The 17,443-nt window shown below is 53.4% G+C and overlaps 2 protein-coding genes and 1 pseudogene across 12 annotated transcripts; 2 read left to right on the forward strand and 1 right to left on the reverse strand.

The window, feature by feature from the left end:
* Positions 1-1,389: 1,389 nt before the first annotated feature.
* On the reverse strand, positions 1,390-5,696 carry LOC103649587 (uncharacterized; annotated as a pseudogene). Its single transcript, NR_157406.1, has 3 exons — positions 5,687-5,696; positions 2,983-3,113; positions 1,390-1,966 (listed from the first exon to the last, which is right to left on the reverse strand). The product of NR_157406.1 is annotated as an uncharacterized protein (transcript).
* On the forward strand, positions 4,689-5,588 carry LOC100280561 (uncharacterized). Its single transcript, XM_034059755.2, has one exon. The coding sequence runs from the start codon at positions 4,858-4,860 to the stop codon at positions 5,392-5,394; it is 537 nt and encodes a 178-aa protein (XP_033915646.1). The 5' UTR covers positions 4,689-4,857; the 3' UTR covers positions 5,395-5,588.
* Positions 5,697-11,848: 6,152 nt separating the features above from the next.
* Positions 11,849-14,594, forward strand: LOC100278132 (uncharacterized). 10 transcript variants are annotated; one of them, XM_023301956.1, is made up of 5 exons: positions 11,849-12,936; positions 13,035-13,190; positions 13,295-13,513; positions 13,634-13,826; positions 13,938-14,594. In XM_023301956.1, the coding sequence occupies exons 1-5, from the start codon at positions 12,496-12,498 to the stop codon at positions 14,057-14,059; spliced, it is 1,131 nt and encodes a 376-aa protein (XP_023157724.1). In that variant the 5' UTR covers positions 11,849-12,495; the 3' UTR covers positions 14,060-14,594. The 10 variants fall into 10 exon arrangements, with proteins under 10 accessions (XP_023157724.1, XP_035822025.1, XP_008673549.1 ...); XM_035966132.1 differs by having other exon boundaries at positions 11,851-12,936; positions 13,035-13,172; positions 13,302-13,513; XM_008675327.3 differs by having other exon boundaries at positions 11,851-12,936; positions 13,616-13,826; positions 13,938-14,591.
* The last annotated feature ends 2,849 nt before the right edge of the window (positions 14,595-17,443 follow it).

Here is a 17,443-nt window from a genome sequence, read left to right on the forward strand (position 1 = left end):
GGCCTGGCCCCCAGGGCGAGGCCGCGTGCCCGCGAGTAGGAGGGAGATCTGGAGCTGAGCGAGGCCGGAGGGGCAGGGGCGGACCACGGACGGATCTGGGCGAGGAGCAGCGTGCCAGACCATTGGAGGCCGGAGGGAACTGCAGCGGCTGTAGGGAGGCGAGCCGGGGCAGGAGCACAGACGCGGGGCGATGGAGGGTTTCTTAGGATTGCGCGAGAGGGAGCACAGACGCGGGCGCGAGGTGGAGGATGGCAGAACCATGCTTGTGCACGCCTACAATAGTGCCTTATAGAGTAGTAAAGATATAGCTGTGTAAATAGTGATATAGCGTCTGAGCAGCATTCAGCAGGAAGCTATGATTAGACGCTATATCATCACAATAGGCCTCCATCTCGGGTTCCTGGTTAACCTCTACCAAATGTTAAAAAAAACAGCTTCTCATCGAGAGTCGTCTAAGAGATAGAGTTGTTTTCTTGTTGGAAGCCAGAGCACGAAACAAACGTGGCTTCTAAAGGCTTCTATATTTTACCCGCACATTTCGAAACACTAAAGAATTTGTTTTGCCAAATAAATTGTAAAACGACTCCGGCTCCTCCGGAGAAACCAAAAAGCCAGAGAAGCAAGAACCGGTCCAGCCAGAGGAGGCCTTAGTACGACATAATTGTAGCAGTTGGCTTCAAGTACTATGACCCATTATTTAAATTACTATTAAAATAATCGTATGTTGTTACAGTTTCTATTTATAACTAAATATAGAATATAAAACATAAAGAATGCGCTTTTCTGCTGGTTAGGTAGGTGTGAACACGGGTTGTAAGCCAACTACCACGATTTGATTTCTCGTTTGTGGCTTGTTTAGAGATAAATTTATGTGGTGGGTGTTCCAATCGTGTTCTCGTTTGTGGCTTGTTTAGAGATAAATTTTTTGTGGTGGGGGTTCCAATCGTGTTCTATAGTAACATATGTGGGGGGTAGGCTAGATGGAAAATTTATAGGGCTATTTGTATTATTATTATTATTGCTTTGTCCTGAAACTATTCCGGTGAAGATAAATATATAGAATGTGTATGACTAACCATTTCCAGCGACGTGTTGTTCGTGCCTGCCGTTGTTGAAGCACCACCATAACATTTGCAGTAACATAACGTGTTGTTCGTTACCGCGGGCGGGACGCGAACCATTGGCCCTGTTTGGATCCTTCAAGCCCGGCTAGAGCTAGAGCTAGTTTCTAGCTCTAACTCTAGCCCAAACTAGCTCTAGCCCTCTACGTGTTTGGATCCAAGGGCTAGTTTACAATAAATGATATTTTATAATTATTTGTCTCATTTAAACCTTTCCTTATCCGGATTTAGTGTGGCAAACTCTTGTGTAGCTTCTCCCACACACAAATAACACAAATAAATTTATTTTCACAAATCAAACATCCAAATCACAACAAGTCCTTAATCAATATTAAAAAAAATTACACTTCATGAAACAAAGCATGAGCTAAGTCATCACGGAAGGCATTCATGAAACAAGGGAGCGCCGGAGCCGGATGCTTGCCCACGGACTGCACTCCTGGGTGCCCTCTGTGTCCTCGGAGCCCTCTGTGCCCTCGGTGGTGGCGGACGCGGTGCGCCTTGGCTGTTGGTGCGACGACGCGCTGTGTTGTTGAGCTGTTGACGACGGACGGGTGCTGCTGCGGCCGAGTTCGCCCGCTGACGAACTGTGTTGCCTGCCGCGCGAGGTGGAGCCGTCGAAGAGTAGCTGCCGAGCGTAGGGTGCCGCTGTAGCTGCCCGCGCGTCACCGCCTCCGGCACACGGTGGGCGATACGGAGGAAGCACAGAGCCGCTGGCACGACCATCGAACAGACCATCAGAGTCGGACAGGATGTTGCCGTACAGCTGAAGCCCCGGGAAACCATCAGTCTCCGGCGCCTGCGAGTTGAGGTCGAAGGCATCGCCGTCCATGGCAACGGTGAGGCTGCATATGCAGTAACAAAATGAGCCAATCACAGTAGACAAATTAGTAAATTACAATAGTCGAAAATGCATTAAATAAGAAATTAGCCAAAACAAATCCGTTGTTTTCCTCATTCCTTCTCAGAGAAAAACAACGGACCATCCTGTTCAGAGAAAAAGACTTCGCGGACGTTGCCAGCCTCGCTGCGTCGCTGTGCAAGAAGAGCAACCGCGTCGCGCGGGTGCTCGCGTACGCGCTGCTCGAGTGGATCCTCATCGCGCTGCTCCTCGCCAACGGCGTGAATGCAGACAAATTACATAATTCAATGACTGCACTTTGGCCCTTGGCAGACTGGAGACCAAACAATTTGACCGTAGAACCGTTGTAAGGAATCATCAACCACTTGTCTGCCCAATTCACCATCATAGGACTGAATTTTTCAAGCCAATCCATGCCCACAATTAAGTCATATTTCTGCAGTGGTAAGACCCGCAGACTAGAAGTGAAGTCACACCCTGATAGCGACCAAACTGCATTGGTGAGTTCGTGAGTACACTGCAGTTGAGCCACATTTGCTACTTGCACCGTCAAGGGTCGTTGCAGAGGAGTAAGGCCATGGACATGAGCTGCCACTTGAGCACTTAAAAAGGAGTGGGAACTCCCTGAATCCATTAAGACTAATAGCTCCATACCCTGAATTTGACCGATGAACTGAACTGTTTTTGGGGGTAGCGACTAGCGACACCCTCCACTGCTGCCTGGGATAAACAGATTGCATTCAGTTATTCAGAAAAGCTCTCTTCGAGACCCGCCCGCCGCACCACCGAGGCGCCGACAGCCTCTTCGAGACCCGCCCGCCGCACCACCGAGGCGCCGAGCCCCTGCGCCGCTTGCTGTGCGACGCGCACGCCGCCGAGCTGTCGCGCTCGAGAGCGGCTTCTACTCGCCGCCCTTCTTGCTCACCATGTCGGCGCCGCATGGCTCAGATTATGGCCTGACCTGCTCGAATGGACGAACGCTGTGTTGTTGAGGCTAACCTGCTCGAGGACGGCGGCTAATCGAGGACGGCGGCGTTTCTTCGGTTCGACGGCGGCGCCGGTCCTTCGCTGCGTGTGGAAGAAAAGATACGGACGTTCCTGCGGAGAGATAAATAAGAATTTTAGTGGGCCTTCCAACAAACTAGCCTAAACTAGCCTCAATAATCACCCCTTGGTGGGGAGAGTTTTTTTGGGTGGGCTAGTTACAAAAAACTGGCTCTAGCCCTCCTGTTTGGCAATTTTTTGGCTAGTTTGGCACAAACTAGCCCAAACTAGCTCTAGCACTTGGATCCAAACAGGGCCATTGTGCGGCGGAGTGCGCGGTGTGGTTCCCCTGCTGCGCGCAGGCGTCGACGCGTGGCTGCGCCTGATGATTGATAGAACTAACAACGGCTGCTCTCAGCTGTGGAGTCCCCAACGCCCAAGGGCTTGTAGCATCCATTGTACTGTACTACGTAGTTGTAGATTTTTTTTTTTGATGCAGTGTTTGTAGGCCGCCTGTGCAGCCAGTAACTAAACGGCTAAACCCTCGCCGCCGTCAAAAATGGGCACCAAATGTTGTGTTGCGCAGTGGAGATTTTTCGTGATCCATCCGACAAACAAAAGTGGAGAGGAAATCAGACGTCAACAAACCTCAGCTCACTGACTCACCCACTACTACTGGGCTAGTGCCTGGCAGCTGCTTCCGAAACTGGGGGCCTTGGATTCTGGATGGACACCCATTGTTTTTTCTAGTCTAAAACTACTAGTAGGGCAAACTAAAAGAAAGCGAGGGCCTTTCGATTCCGAACCTGGAGGAAAAAGCATGGGAAGGGCAGATCTCCTACATCGCCCCTTGTTCCAACAGAAAGAACGCAGGCGGATGTAGCCATGGACCTGCTGCTTGCCTGCTTGCTTGTTCGATCGCTTCTCGCCGTCAGAGTCGCTTCACAGAGAGGCACGGAAAGGTACGCGTCGTATCGTATGCATGCCAGTGGTGGTGGTGGTGGCCAGGCCTCTGCCCGACCCGTCCATGCATGCATGCATGCACCCTTCGCAGTGCCGACTTGACACTTGTGTTGTAGGTTCTTGTTCTTTTTTTCAGGTGAAGTGGCAGCAGAATCTCCCCCCACCCCGCCTTTGCGCTTTACCAATTCTGTGGGCCGGCTGGTAGAAAAGAAACGGGTGACCTAGCTAGCTAGTGCTGAGATGGATTTCCCCACACCACGCAGGCACTCACATAACCATATTGCGCCTATAATCATCACGGCCACCGATCACTCGTAGATTAAAAACTAGCGCTGTGAATTGTGATCATCATCACAATCTTATCGTGATGGGCCTCGATGATTGCCAAGGTAGTCATTGTAGTGCGAACAAGGGGGAAAAAAGGGTTCGGTCTGTGTGAAGTGTGAAGAGACGAAAACCAAAAAAAGGAAATGACCGGTGGCATGTGTAATCAATCACCGCACCCCCGCGTCCGGCTCGGGGTCCCGTGGTTTCGTCGTGCGCGGTCCAAAAAACATAACCGACACAGCACAGGGCGTCCCCTCCCCAATCACCGTCGATCTCGCGCCCGATGCTGCCGCCCAGCTCCGCAGCTGATGACGTGCGACGCCGTGCGCGCCCACTGCACCTCTGCCCGTCGCCAGCCAGGTTCAAGAAACAGAGGAGCGGACCACGGCCCACGGCCCACCGCCTATATATATTGCCGCACGGCGCCCCGTTGCCCCAACAGCACAGCAAGCGCAAAGAGTAAAGCTCCCTCCTCATCAGAGCTCACTCACTAGAGAAAGAAAGAAAAAGGGCAGAGGGCCAGCCAGGCCACCGCGGGTAGCTAGCACCCGCCGCCAAGCAAAGCAAACACCACCACCACCCCCGCCGCTCTTCCTGCAAATGAGCATGAGCACGCCCAACTCGTGGCTCTTCGCCTCGGACAACTCGCGCTACAGCACCCGCGCGCGGCTGCTCTTCATGGGGCTCTCCTTCGCCATCGGCATCCTCACGTTCCTCCTCTACCTCGCCATCTGGTACATCTGCAGCAGCCGGCGCCGCCTGCTCCTCCGCGGCCGCGGCCGCGGCAGCCATCCGTCCGCGCCCGGGATCGGCGCGGCGGAAGAGGAGGGGGACCGCGGCATGAGCGCGGCCGCGATCGCCGCGCTGCCCACGTTCGCGCACGCCGGCGGGGCGGCGCTCGACTGCCCCGTGTGCCTCGCGCAGGTGGAGGCCGGCGAGAAGCTGCGGCGGCTGCCCAAGTGCGCGCACTCGTTCCACGCCGACTGCGTCGACGCCTGGCTCCGAGCGCACTCCACCTGCCCCATGTGCCGCGCCGCCGTCCTCGTCGGCCCCGCCGCGGCCGCCGCCGCCGCCGCCGCCACCAAGCAGCCCGACCCCGCCGCCGCCGCCGCGGAGGCGCTGCCGCCACCCGTGTAGTAGTGTGCGGCCGGCGTACTGGCTCGGAATGCTGACCGCCATGCATGCATGATTGGAGAACAGCAACGCGCGCGCGCGAGCTACAACAGAGACAGACTGCTACTACCTTAGCTAGTAGGGTGGTAACGTACTACTAGGATCATGTCATCATCGCCATCATTAATTCATTATTATTATTATATTAGTTTAATCAACCTTGGAGAATGGAGATGTATTGGTTCGCCATGCGGTGCTTGCGCTGCTACTACAGCAGAGCAGTACAGAGATCTTTGCGAGAGCGCGTGACGTCGACACCGTGCTGCTCCATGCTGCTGTTCGGAGCTGAGCTGTCTGGGCGTTGTTCTGAACGGAAACGTGCACACGCAAGCGATCTGTCAGCTGTGCTACATTACACACATCGCCCGGGGCATCGCGTGCGTGCGTGTCCTGTCCTGCACTCCTGCCGCCGCGCCCCAGCTAGCTCCTCCGCTCATCCCGTTTGTCCCGTTCCGATGCACGGTTCGGGTGCGGCGTTCTGTTCCGCCGCCGCCCGCCGCCAGCTTGCTCGGCACTCCTTTGGATGCCATGCCATGCCATGCCGTGCGCTGGTGCATGTGCGCAGGACACGACGGGCACTCAGGCAGGCTGCAGGCGGACGCCGCCTCGCCTCCGACGTCCGTCCGTTTTACATGCTATTCCATTCCATTCAATCCGTGTGTTGTGTATTCCATTCCAGTCCACCCACTGACCCACCGGCACCGGGTGCGATGGGAATGGAAACCGCGTGGGCGTCCGGGGGCCTTGGGACTTTGACTTGGAGTGCCGGTTCGGTTGGCTCTTCGCCCCCGATTGGCCGATTCCTTCCTTCTATTCCATTCCATCCATGCCCCCGGGCACTTGCACTCCCCTTCTTCTTCCCCACACACCGGCCCCAGCCCCTCCTTCCTTGTGCATGCCGCTGTCGTCCAAACGAAACGATTATTCCTTTCTTGCGCGCCAGGCTCGGCGTCGCGTGAAATCTGGCGATGCAGGGTGCGGAAATCGACCGGAGGAATCCGACCAGAAATACAGGCGGCCGCAGGAGTCGCGTTTCCATCTCTCGCAAAGCTAGCGCCTTTGGCATCTCCGGCCAGCTAGCTAGCTGCGCGTACGAGACTTGTGGTTGGGTTGGGTTTTGCAGCTAGCGTTCTCATGGATTTACGGAGGCGATCGACCAACTTGATGGCCGCTTGGCGCTTCCTATGGGTCACGGATTCGCATCCTCTGCTCTTCGTGTGTGTGCGCGCGCGCGATGCTGCCTAGGTTTTGTATGTTCCAGCAGTGTGGGCCTGTTTCTTGCGAAACCGAAACATTATCGATATTGTACACAACATGCTTGTGCGCCTGCAACAAACTGTTTTGATCACTCCGACGCCGATAATTCATACAAATTGGCTTTGAAAAAAGTTGGCAAAGTAACTCAAATTATATGAAATAAAAAGCGGCACAAGATGTCCACGAGAAACATAAAGAAGGAAAGGAGCAATATATTACCTATGTTCTTTAAAAAAAAAACTATATAACTCACGGACTTTTCAATTGTTTTTATGGATTTTATAAATTTCACATTAGTTGTAACACTATAATGTGGGTCATGAGCTAAAATATGATGCATCAAGGTATCAAAACGGTCGATATACTCAGTAACTATATCGATTTTTTGCATATGAAAAACTTGTCGTATCAGTTGATTGTGTTGGTCTCGCTCGAAGCGAGCACAGACAGCAGAGCAAAGTTATTGCCAAGGGGTATGTATGTCCGAGGACTGTCTCCATAGATTGGAGCCATAAAGCTGCAGACCCTTTAAAGTGCATTGATGCTATTTTTACCCCAAAGTTCCCTATGAAGCAAGGATGCAGCTACACTGTGCGGTGATGACCATCAAATTGAGGAAAATTGGGCTGAGGTAAGGATGCAGCTAGATGAGGAGGATAAAATAAAATTAAATATACATACAACATTTGAGGCTATAGAGGACACGATTATAAATGGGTCAGGTTGCTACAGTGGTGGCGGTTTGAGTGCGACACTATGCGGTGACAGGAGTTGTCTATGGATAGCGTGGCGGGGATGATGGTCCCATAAAATATTAGGTAGTGTTTGGTTGAAGAGCCAAGTAGGACGAAACCGTTCTTTCCCAGTTTTATTGCTGTTTGGTTACAAAGGAACTAGAACGGAATGGCTCCAATTAGAGAATATTCTCTTCAGATCTGGAACCATTCCGCTCCAAAAAAATCAACCGGACGGAGCCGCTCCGTTCCTATCCCGCTCTCACAGTCACGCTCCGCTCCGATCACTCTACAACCAAACAAAAAACAGAGTCGCTCCGTTCCAGATTACCAAACACAGAACAGAGCGGCTCCGTTCCTAGAATCAGGGATGGAACAGCTCCGTTCTACTTGGCTCCTCAACCAAACACGACGGGAACGGTGATTAGCGTGGCGGGAGATAATGGGCCTGTAGTATAAATACAGGAGGAGTAGGCGGAGGGACGAAGAAAAATTAACAAGAGAAAAAAAAAACGTTAGGGTGCGTTAGATGTTGATCGGACAGCTGGTGTTTAATTTGGCATCCGAAGCAAGCAAGCAAGCGCCTGTAGAGGTAGGTTGCTCATAGCTAGAGTCTTGGATCGCTTTGCTCTGCCTTTGTGCGTTCCGGCCGGGTTTGGTGTGTAGTGCATGGATGGGTCGATGGTGTCAAAAGCTGGGGCACTTGCGTTTCCTTTTTTTTTATTTTTGAACAGGAAAAAAAAAAAGAGAAGAAGAAGAAGAAGAAAACACACACACACACACAACTAGCTTGCGTTGCGGCCTTTTCTGTCGTTTGAGCGTTGAGGAACACGGGGATTGGGTTGGGTTGCAGCCGCAGCTACAGCTAGCAGCTTGATGGATCCGCGGATGTGAGCAGAGAGCGCATGCATGGCACGCTTTGGGGGACATAAAAACCGGGCAGAGCAACTTGAAGGGCGTCTCGTATGGGTGACGGATTCGCATCCTCTCTTTCTCTTTGTGTGTGTGTGTGACGCTGCCTAGGTTTAATTGTATGTTCCAACAGTGTGGGCCTGTTTCTTCCGAGACTGAAACTTTTATCTACACAGCATTTATATACAACTTGCTTGTGTGGGCCTGCGCGCTGTAACAAACAAAGGAGAATGTTTCGTTTAAGGCCAAAAGAAAAAAAAAGTTCGTGACCCGTATATATATGGCGGTATATATATGGTTTCCTAACCCCGTGCACCTGGTGTGATGACCACACCTTTTGCGTACGCAAGTTGATGCCCTGGTTAATTAATAATATGCATGCATGGAGATGATTGTGCAGCGTAGCAATATACAGTAGCATATATATAGCCGTAGCATCTTGGAAAGCTCAACTTTGGCTCGCCGAGCTGCTCTTTCTTGTTGCTGTTGTGAAACCGTGGTGGTGCAGATGATAAGACGCACGTAGACGTAGGGTTGCGATCCTATGTATATCTCCCCCATCGAATGCAGTGATGGATCACGAACTCGAGACGTCGTCGGCGCCATGCCGTAGCCGTAGCCGTAGCTTGGGCCACGTAGTAAGTATGTTATTGTAGGGCTACCATACAGCCGTTCCGTTCCCCAGTAGAACCCTACGTACGGGTCGGGTGTCGCGTGGCGTATCTCCTCACGAACTCGAGATGCGCGGCTAGCGGTGGATGGATGGAGACGCAGACGCAGACGCTGTTCCCTTAGAGGTGGCGCTCGCAATCGCAACCGCCTTTTATCTTTTCTTTTTCTTTCCCCGGTCGCTTAGCTTGCTTGCTGCAGCGGGAGATTATTCCACTTGGCAGCGCCCGGTTCGGTCGTCCGTGCGTGCCTTGTGGATCGTGCTCTGCTTTGTACTTGGCACACTCTTCTTTCCTTTTCAGTCGAAACGGGGAACGCCTCTTGGGCTTGGCTCTTGCTTCTCCCCCGACGCGAGCCTCTTTGATTTGGCGTCTCTTTTTCCTTCTCCCCCGACGAAACGGGAACCCTGAAGTGAGCCGGTCGGGCCACGGGAATCCGCGCGACCGGACGCGGCGAGCGCACGCTACATGATTCCACCACACTCACACTTCGTCTTCATCCCCCGGCCGTGGCCGATATGCGCTCTGATTGGCTGCGATGGCGAGCTATGTTAAGTTGTTGTGAACCGATCGGTCTCTCTCGTTAGTCTACGCTTGCATTGCATTGCATTGCATGCTTTGGGCGTGGGCCGGTATCTGGCACTCTACCCGATCAGATTAGCGGCGCCCGACCCGAATCAGATGCCGTCACGACCACGCTATCCGACCTGATCCCACACCAGTACACCACACCGCACGGGACCTCGGCCTCCTTCCGGGGAAGCGACGGGGCGGGCGGCTGCGGGCCGTTGCTTGGGCTCAATTAGCCTGGCAGACCGATGCCCGTCTGCTCGAGCTTAGCGACGCTGCACGGACGATACGGGCCGGCCTCAGTACAGCACAGTACAGTGACAGTAATAATGGGCTGGGCCGGCCATGCGAAGTCATTGCTGGAGAGAGAAGAACCGAACGGAACGGAACGGAACGGAGGAAGGGCCGAGCGGGTGGGGTGGCGTACCGGGAACGGAGAGGAAGGACAGCATCGCAACAATAAGCTACGCGCGGAGGAGGAGTCAGCGGATCCTGGTGAATCTTTCTGGAAGCTCCAACCGCGCGGCCCAGCTTTCGGAGTGGTCCTATCCTACTCCGTCCGGATGGATTGGTTTTGGTTTTGGTTTCGGGCACCGATCGAGCTGAGGCCTGAGGCTGAGCTAGCAGCGAAAGAAGCGCCCGCGCGATCTCATCTTTTCGTTCCCGTCGCTTGTGGCTGGTCCTGGGGTGGACACGAGAAAGATATATAGGGTTGTTAGATACATGGTGACACACGAAAGAGAGGGAGAAGCTAGGGGGGGTTGCATTGCATTGCAGCTGATCGATACGTATATGCATGCCTGTGCTGAGATCCCGGTGAGATCTTAACCGATGATGTACGTGCGTGTGTTGCTATACTTTACTGTGAGCAGAGCAGGTGGTGGATGGATGGACGAGTCACCATGCCTGCTAGCTTCTTGATTTGTCGTCAGCATGCACCTGCCTGTGTGCTATGTATATACGAGACATGAGCTAGACATCCGGATTCTCCTTGGCTGGTTAAAAACAGAAACACCCCTACGCCTATCCTATGATTCCTATCCATCACCAGCGCTGCAGTAGATAAACCTAAACGGCGAGCTAGCTGGAGTACAAGTAAATAAAGCGCCTGAACATCCGAGATGAGCTGTCCAGCTGTAATTGGACGACACACTACCAACTCTCCTATCTCTAGCTACTCCCTTAGCTTCCCTTCACTTCACCTGCATACAGGGGGCTATCATGGGAAAAGGGGACGACAACCTTTGTGTGCCGTCGTGCAACCACTACCTGGACCATACACACACAAGAGCACTAGCTATGCTATAATGCCATCTCACGCCACACACACACAAGAGCACTAGTAGCTTGTTAGCCTTGCCCAGTACAGCAAGGACTACTTGGGACGTGGACCACAAGGTACGTACGTCGACCGATCTACCCGTATCCTAGCCTAGCCACGCACTATCGATCGCGCCGCGCCAGAAATAAACCCTGCCCAGTGTCCAGTCCAGGTACACACAAGACGCACGCACGCACGCATGCACCGCTCCTGCTCGTTGCCCCGTCCATGGATCTCGCGGATCCTACGCGCACGCGGTGAATCCACGGGGGGAGAGGTAGGTCGCTCACATGGACCTCGTGCACGCAGCGCAGCGCAGCGCAGGGCAGCAAGGCCGCGCGGGGCGAGATCAGGACGAGATCGCGGTCCAGATCAGCGGAGATCGCGGTCCAGTCTAGGCTGTGGCGGAGTGTGCGTATCTGTATCTCCGTGAGATGGACGGGTGGACGGAAAGCTCGCGCGCTTTGCTTTGTCCTGGCTCACCGAAACTGTTTCGGCCCGGTGCCTCGCAGCAGCGCTAGCTAGCTCTCGCCGTCGCCCGGATGTGGAAACCGGGGCCAGTGCCGCAGCGCATTATTGTGCCCTCTGTATGGAAACCTTGGCAGGCGCGCGGGACCACCACCGGCCGGCCAAAGGTTAGGTGTGTCCCTAAGGTTCGGCGGCCTCCCTGCTTTGCTCCGCTTTGCTTTCGCTGATGGGTGAACGGACGAACACGATGGCCGGGCTTGGGCGACAACAACGACTGGTGCTGCTGCGTGTCTGTACACCATGCATTGCAGAGTGCAGACTGACAGCTCGCAACGGCGACTGGAGTGTCTCTAGCCTGTCCAGCCACCTCGCATGCTCCTGGGACTGTGCGCTGGCTGGCTGGCTGGCTCCTCAGCTCCATCCACCATCCTCCTGCAACCTCGGAGGAGACAGCCAGGCCAGCGCGGCCGCCGGCCGGGCGTGTGGCGTGGGCGCGTGGGCGTATCACCGTGTACGTGATCCGAGAGAACCGTGAGCAGGGTGGAGCGTGCGTTACGGCGACGGAGGGAGGCAAGATTCCACGATTCTCGCCGTAGATCACCCACCAGGCCGGCCACCGCCACCGATCGGCAGCCCCCGCACTACATCCAGATTCCAGATCACACACACACCGCCACTCGCGCTCGCGCTCCGACAAGTACGTCTATAAATACCTCCGCACCCTGCTCGTGCGCTCCCCTGAGCCACAGGTACACCTCCATTTGGTGGCCTGCAATGCAAAACCCCTGCCTCGTGGTGCTCATCCCTCCTCCGCCTCCCTCTATCTCGCTGCTCGATCTTGCCACCTGCAGGGGAATCGGACGAAATCGGTGCCTGAACTTGCGTCTTGTCAGTCTGACCACGCGCATGGGCTGTTCTTGATCTCAACCCGGCGCGCGTTGTCACTCGCCACTTCTCTTCAGTTGAGTGTCCATGGAGCTGGGAGCTCCACACGCACCGTCGTCCTGCATTTGTTCCTCGCATCCTTTCCTCGTTCTGTGACGGCCCGGTCGGATCATCCAAGACCGACCGACCCACACACACACACACAACAAAGAACCCTCGCGCCTCCCCCGGTCGGCCGACCGGTGGTTAGATGCAACGGGAGATGGTGCATGGGCACGGCGACGGCAACCACCACCAACACCAGCAGCTGCCGAGGTACAGCGCCGCCGCGGCCGCCACCGGCGTGGCGCGGGCGTCGAAGAAGAGCAAGCCCAAGAAGATCCCGCAGCGCGGCCTCGGCGTGGCGCAGCTCGAGAAGCTCCGGATCGAGGAGCAGAAGATGGAGGGATCCATGCCGGTGTCGGGGCCCACGCACCTCGGCGTCGGCGTCGGCGGGTTCGGCCACCTACTCCCGATGCACCCTCCGCCACACGCGCCGCTCCCGCTTCTGCCGAGGCCCGGCGCGGACGGCGGCGTGCACTGCGGCTACCCTTCGGTGCTCTGGGACCCAGCGTCGGCGTCGGCGGTGGCGGACCCCATGAAGCACCCGTTCTACAAGAGGAGCCTGTGCCCGCTCCCTCCGCTTCCAACGGTACGCGCGCCCCATCTCGTCTTCCTCTTCTCCAGGCGGCCATGCGTGCAGAGTGCACATGCTGCTGGCTACCGTCACCAGAGCTGACGGTGAAGCAGTGGCATGGGCAGGTGAGCGTGGGCCTGTCGCTGACGGCGGCGTCGTCGAGCCACCCAACGGAGCCCCCTTCAAACCAAATGTACAGCAGCGGCGGCGGCGGCGCGGAGACTGCGGCGGCGGAGGACGACGAGGACAGGGTACACGCTGTCGTTGAGGTTTCACAACTCTGTACTTCTTTATTACTGCGTCTGCCGGTCTGCGTGCAGTGAAAATATTCTCGCGCTTGGGGGTCACTCGCTGCTAAGTGTGGGTTGGCCAGAGTGTAGGAGGCGGCCGGCGTGGACAGACCCTGGCCCTTGGTGTTCGAGGGCTTGAACACGACCGCCTTCCGGACGACGGCGGCGGGGAAGGCCCCTCTCGCAGTCGCCGCCAGGACAACGAGAGAGGCCGCCGCCGCCGCCGCTGGCTTGCCAGACGCCTGTGCCGCCGCCGACCTGAGCAGATACGAGTTCAGCAGAGCCACCACGAACTATTACAGGTTAAATTTGTAGAGCTCACTCGCATGTTTGTGGTTTCCCCCAGTGTGGGTTTTGTTGAGTGTGTGCCTTCATCTGAGCTCGAATTTCTGCATAAGGACTAGCCCGGCCTCCGCCTGCAGCTTGAACGCGAGTTTTCCAGACTGGTCATCGCCGGAGTTGGGGCACTGCAAGAGCAGCAAGGAGAAGGAGCCTGCCCCTGCCTACCTCACCTTGAGCGCGCAGCCTGCGCCACGCGGGAAGCAGCCTCCTCCTGCGCTCCCCTCGATCAAACTCCCGGAGTTGGGTCACTGGGGCGTCATGCAGCCTCCTCAGGCAAGTAGGGTTTTGCTTGCGTCGCCGTCTTCTGCTGAAACCTGTTTGCTCGCTGCGACGCCCTTTCCTCCTGACGGACTGACCTAACCGGCCGGTGGCCTCCTCTGACAGCACGGGAGCGCTTCGGCGTCGTCGTCCGCGTCGGCGTCGCGGCCGTTCTACAGCTTCATGCCGGCTGGTCCGGTTCGCATCGACAGACCCCGGATCGGGATCAAGGCCGACGACGCCTCTGACGGCGTCGACCTGGAACTGAAGCTGTGAAGGCGCTCATCGCTGGACCCCTCTGTTCCTAGCTGGTAAATTTGACGCCGAACCTGAAGCGGGAACTGGGAACAGAGCTCGTCGTCGTCGAGAAGAAAAGTTTCTGGCGCCGTGTTCTCGGTTTGTAACCTGAAACACGATGTATCGGTATTTGCGTTCTTTTTTTTTTCTCCTCAACATTTTCCCGCTCCCAATAAACATCTGGTGCGCATGGAGATGGAGTGTGTGCAGCGTCGAGCAGGTCTTCAGTGAGGAAAGGAGAGCACGTGCACGATCGGGGTTGCAAGCTTGCAGCTGGCCTCTGTGGGGGGTCTTTTCTGTACAGATCTAGCAAGGCAGCGTCGTGGCACACCCAGATACGCACCAGACAGTCAGGTAGATGTCTGCCAAGATATGCAAATATGGTTGTAGATGTTCTGGTTTTCCTTTGGATCATTTGTGTTTGTGGATGTAGTGCTACGTGCAATGGAATCACCACATTTCCCATTCTATTTGACACTTTAATTACATCGAAACTCTATCACTCATGGATGTTTGAATGCACTAGAGTCAATGATTAGTTGGCTAAAAAAATTGTGAGTTGAATTAGCTAGGTAACAAATCTAGTTAATTATTAGCTAATTTGCTATAAATAGCTAATAGTGGAAGTATTAGCTAGACTGTTTAGATGTATTTAGCTAATGTTAGCAATTAATTATTAGCTCTATTGCATTCAAGCATTGCATCTCACTATTAAAGTCGTACAATGAACTCTCCACGTACGCTAATCCTCGTGGAGGAACCCTACAAAATTGGGCGTTCTTGAAATTCTTGTGAATGATAAAAGATACATATGTGGTCATCGATTTAGTAGAGTACAATCATCATTGTTGGATTGTTATTACTAACTAGTTAGATGCAAGTATATTGCGACGATGGACTTGTTTAAAACGGGAGGATTATTCAACATACACAATAGTACTATTGTAGTACTATGGGAGGACTTGTTTGAAGACAAAAAAGTTTGACATACTATTGTAGTGAATTGAGCAGACCAAACATTATAACATGATAATTAACAAAAAATAGAAACAACATAACCCATTCTTATATATGTAGACCTCACTCAAACTCTGAATGAACCCATTAATCATACACAACATACAGAAACAAAAGGTGGAAGAGGGTTACAGATCATAGTGTGATAACTGATCAACGTGTATCTATAGAATACTTTGGCATGGTTTCTATTATGGAGAGGCATGTCGATCCAAACAAGTACTTGTACAAGTCATGTACACATTTGTGCATCTTCATCAAGTATTTAGAAAGGCCGGTGTTTTGACAAGGTGTCTGACTGAATTGGGTACCATTCTATGATAAAATAGTTGCTAGAAGGTACTAACTTACCACTGTAAGGTCCTGCTCAATGTTATATGCTACATGATGAGACCACTTGATCTACTCACCATGATGGTGGGAAGTTAGAATATTTTTGTACCATCTTTCCTTATGGCTTCAGCAGCCCTGACACAATCATTTATTTTGTCTGTGGTTTCTCGTGCTTTGGTTATAGCATTATCGTCGTTACCGCATGAAACACATAAGTCTGTTCCCCTCCCCAACTTTTCGCCTAACAAATCAGATATGATCTTGCTTGCATGTGTAACCAAACATGCAACCATCACGAGCGATTCCTCCTCCTCAAAGCGCATAAGTCTGTTCCCCTCCCCGCTTCTCGCCTAACAAACTAGATAAGATAAGACTTATCTCTTGCTCCTTCCCGCTTCTCGCCTGACAAACCAGAACCAATCATGCAACCACTATGAGCTCTTCCTACTCTTCATTGCTGCCATCGTATACTAACCCCAACTTTTCATGTGTTTTCCCCATCTCTGCCTCTGCCACTTAAATTATTCTACATCACATCTTGTTGGGCGAGTCCCATAAAGGACATCTTGTAGGACACCCTGCTAGCCTTTGACTTGCCAGCTGCCGTCGCGCCCCACTCGCGGTGCCACATTTACCTCCCACATTGACAAAACGCCTTGAACCGCTGCCACGACTCTCAGTCGTCATGCACCTCTAGGGGTAGTGGAGCAAGAACAACCGAGAGAGAGAGAGAGGGAGAGGGAGGGAGAGGAAGAGGTGTCACCGTCGGTGATGCACGACTGAACAACGACTTGAGTCGAGTTTTGTATTGGTAGTTTGCAAAAATTGAGATATTGAGGTCGATGATAATATATGTATTATTTGTTTTATGTAATTGTTGTGCCTTAGAATTTTATCACATAAGCGATGTGCGGTCGTATGTACAGTCACGGTACCGGTACAAATTTAATTTAATTGCAATATATCTATCCATAAAGCAAAAAAATATTCATGCATGCGAAACAAAATAATTAAGTTCGTCCATTGATGGTAGATGGTTGGTGCGGTGATGTATGGCTAGAGGACAACTGACGGTGGTGCGAGAGAGATATGGGTGGGGGGATAGAAGCGCTGAGAATTTCTCACAAACTTTTTAATTTCTATACCTTGAGAGATAAAACAAGGGTAAATGTACCATTTTAAGCGGTAGAGAAGATTTAGGGTTGTAAGTACTACTTTACAAAAGTTAAAGTATAGTAGTACAATGCCCTCTCCACTGCTGCCAACAGACCGACCCTTCTTGCATTGCCGGTCTCGCCACCAGTGCTTGTGAGGATGACGAGCCATGGCACCGCTAAGCTCATGCCTTGTCCACCATCACCTTCCTCTCCACCTGGCGCCACATCACCTCAACCTCAATCGGGTCGGGTTGGGGTTGAGGAAAGCATCGGTACCGGTGTTGTCACCTGCTGAGGCACCGAAGTGTAGCCACTGAAAGGGAAATAGGGTCAAACCTTTTCCTAAATAATTTTGGTGGTTGAATTGCCCAACACAAACAATTGGACTAACTAGTTTGCTCTAGATTATATGTTCTACAGGTGCCAAAGGTTCAACACAAACCAATAAAAAGAACAAGTTAGAGTTCAAATGAAAGGAGCAAAAGAAAACCGAAGTGTGCCCTAGGCTGGCGCATCGGACTGTCCGATGTGCCACCGGACAGTGTCCGGTGCACTAGGGAAGATCAACTCGAACTCGCCACCTTCGGGTTTCTGGAAAAGCCGCTCCACTATAATTCACCGGACTGTCCGGTGTGCCATGCGGAGCAACGGCTACTGCGCCAACGGTCGTCTGCAAAAGCATCAGTGAACAGTAAACAGTGTGCGTCTGCACACGCAGAGTCAGAGCAGCGCCAGAAGGCGCACCGGACAGTGAACAGCACCTGTCCGGTGCGGCACCGGACTATCCGGTGCCACGTGAAGTCAGAGCTCCAACAGTCGAAACCGTCA

Source organism: Zea mays, chromosome 3, assembly GCF_902167145.1.
Source record: "Zea mays cultivar B73 chromosome 3, Zm-B73-REFERENCE-NAM-5.0, whole genome shotgun sequence".
Classification (NCBI taxonomy): domain Eukaryota; kingdom Viridiplantae; phylum Streptophyta; class Magnoliopsida; order Poales; family Poaceae; genus Zea; species Zea mays.